The following is a 2500-nucleotide window of genomic DNA, read 5'->3' on the forward strand; positions in this document are numbered from 1 at the left end:
TTTTTTTTCTAGACTTCATGTCTAGCGTTTTCCTTCTGGCTTTTTGTAAATGGTGAACGCTATCTTTTGGTGTATGTACTACTCTTTTTTGTGGCTTAGATATTGTGACATTTTGGTTTAATGTGATTTTTCTTCTCGTGTGACACGTGTGCATGAATATATCTTTGCCTGGATTCTGGAGCTATGTGGGTATATAATTTTCTGTGCCATTATTAACATATCAGCATCCCTATATTATGCATGGTACATTTCAGTTAGTCGTTTTAGGTTGGCAAAAACTTTACTTAATCCCTCACAGTTGTAGTTGTAACATGTAGTTCTTTGCCTCAATTCTTCGTGTATGCCTATAGAAGTTTTGGCTATATCTGTAGCATATGGTTTTAATGTGACTTTGCGCCACTGGTATATCCGATTTCTGCTAACATGCTGTACTGTGTTTGTTTTTTTCATATGTATGTTTTCCCTTTTCCATGTAGCCATCGCATAGCTTAGTGCATGTAGCCACACGCACACGTATCTGCAACTTGTCCGTACACTGCCCACTCTGTACTGTACCCTTACGAGAGGTATTGCTCTCTCCACTAACGTTATCTCTTTATGTTACAGCTGAACCCCCAGCACACCCTCCCCACCATCAACGACCAAGGATTCGTCCTTTGGGAGAGGTATGTATGCCTTTACCTCCTCTACAGTGTCTCCGTCGGTCTCCACAGTACCTCTACCATGCTTCTCTCTGTACCTCTTCCACGCATCTTTCATGTCACTTCCATGTCTTCGCGGGCCTACCACACCACCTCAAAGAGCGACGTGGCACTGGCCTTGTCCCATGCTCGTATAGGTTCGCAGACACGATGGCGCCGTGACTTGACAGGCGGTCCATGAAGGGTAGTTGTATGTGGTCGTATAATAGTAAAAGTAAGTCAGTGCCACTAACCAGGACATTTTGGCGAGTGGTGTTGGTGAGGCCCGCAAGAGCTATGAAGAGAACACCGTGAAAGTGCCATGAGTTTTTCCATGTGTACAGCATATCTTACACCTCCTCGTGCACAGGTCACACTGAGGGCCTCTCCCTCCCTTCCCCGTCCTGCCAGCTGGTCAGCACAAGGAAGCTGTCGTGGGAGTGAACACAACGACGTTTTCTCATGTTTGCCTTTATTGTTTTCCTTTATTGTCTGTCACTGTCACCCTCTCTGATGTACAAATCGTTTGTTCAGTGTTCTAACTCTGTTGTCTCGTTATTCTGTATACAGATGAACCCTCAACACACAGTGCCTACCTTCAACGACCACAGTTTCATACTATGGGAGAGGTTAGTGTTCTCCTTATGGAGTATTTTTAGCAACCGTATTTGAAGTGGACGAAGCAGTGATACTTTTGACGGTCCGTCTCCAATTAACCAAACCTTGTTCCCCTTCAGGGCATTCATTTTCTTTCAATGCAATTGCGTCAAAGGAAGAAAGAGAGGTAACGATGATAAACACGAGACGAGACACTCAACGGGAGCTCTGCCGAGTTTCGTTTCACAATACGATTTGAAAATACTTCCACGACCACGTGTGCACGCTCCTCATTCCCTGGTTGTGCACGTCAAAGGATGGAGTTTATTTTTCTTAATTTGATGGGGTTATGGTTTCTCCCGTAAGCATGTGGTTCTTGAGAGTGGTTACATTTTTTTCTGAAAAAAACAAACAAACAAACAGGCATTCTTCCAACGTTTTCATTGTTTGATTTATCACACGCATACTGTGTATTGATTTTATTTCAGGAGTAAACTTAGAGTGACTTTGTAAACTAGTTGCACTATTAATATAATAGAATGCATGAAGTGTATGGTTAGTAGAAATATCTTAGGAGTAATCACTTAAAGCAATATATATCGTAGTATATCCAACAAAACTACCGTTTTCTTTGGAGATATTTTCACGCATGACCTTGGAGTTTGACGCAGAGAACTAGAGACTTTTCTGTAAGAACTCTGCGCATTAGTTTATCTTGATTTATTGTCCTTCTGTTCTTTGTATATAATGCCATTGTCCATACCTTCGTAGCTTAAATTCAGTTAAAGAATATGCTATACTGGAACGTATGTAGAAGTTGTCATACAATACTGTGTTAAGCATATATATCTGTCAAGTTGTCCATAGACGTGCTTATCTCTTGTTAGTAGAATTCGTAAAACTTGAGCTATTTATAGACACTGTCAGTTTTTAGCATCCAAGAACATTAATTCGATTATATAAACCCAACTTGGTATTTTGCATGAATATTTGTCACAGGAATCATTTTGAGTAGTATAGACTGAATACCGTAAACTGTGTTTGAACCCTGTGATAAGGTTATATTGCTTATTGCATGTGTTTAATGCTTGTGTTGTTTAGACTACGATTCGCTGATCATTTATTGTTTTAAGATAAGCCAGCATGCATGAATAACCTGTGACACGTATGATGTTCTTTCTGTGCCCAGTACCCGACTCACATTAACATGACTACATTGCAGG

General features: G+C 40.8%; 2 protein-coding genes across 3 annotated transcripts in view; one reads left to right on the plus strand and one right to left on the minus strand.

Annotated features, from left to right (window-relative positions):
- The window catches only part of LOC125034198 (fibrocystin-L-like), a gene marked incomplete in the record, with an annotated part of 1068345 nt that overhangs the window by 975156 nt on the left and 90689 nt on the right, over window positions 1-2500 (minus strand).
- The window catches only part of LOC125035473 (glutathione S-transferase 1-like), a 66362-nt gene that overhangs the window by 22664 nt on the left and 41198 nt on the right, over window positions 1-2500 (plus strand). For both annotated transcript variants that reach the window (XM_047627928.1, XM_047627919.1), the window contains exon 3: window positions 607-665. In XM_047627928.1, coding sequence (XP_047483884.1) covers window positions 607-665 — 59 coding nt within the window. The remainder of the gene's footprint in view (window positions 1-606; window positions 666-2500) is intronic.

This window comes from Penaeus chinensis, chromosome 2 (assembly GCF_019202785.1).
Source record: "Penaeus chinensis breed Huanghai No. 1 chromosome 2, ASM1920278v2, whole genome shotgun sequence".
Lineage (NCBI taxonomy): Eukaryota > Metazoa > Arthropoda > Malacostraca > Decapoda > Penaeidae > Penaeus > Penaeus chinensis.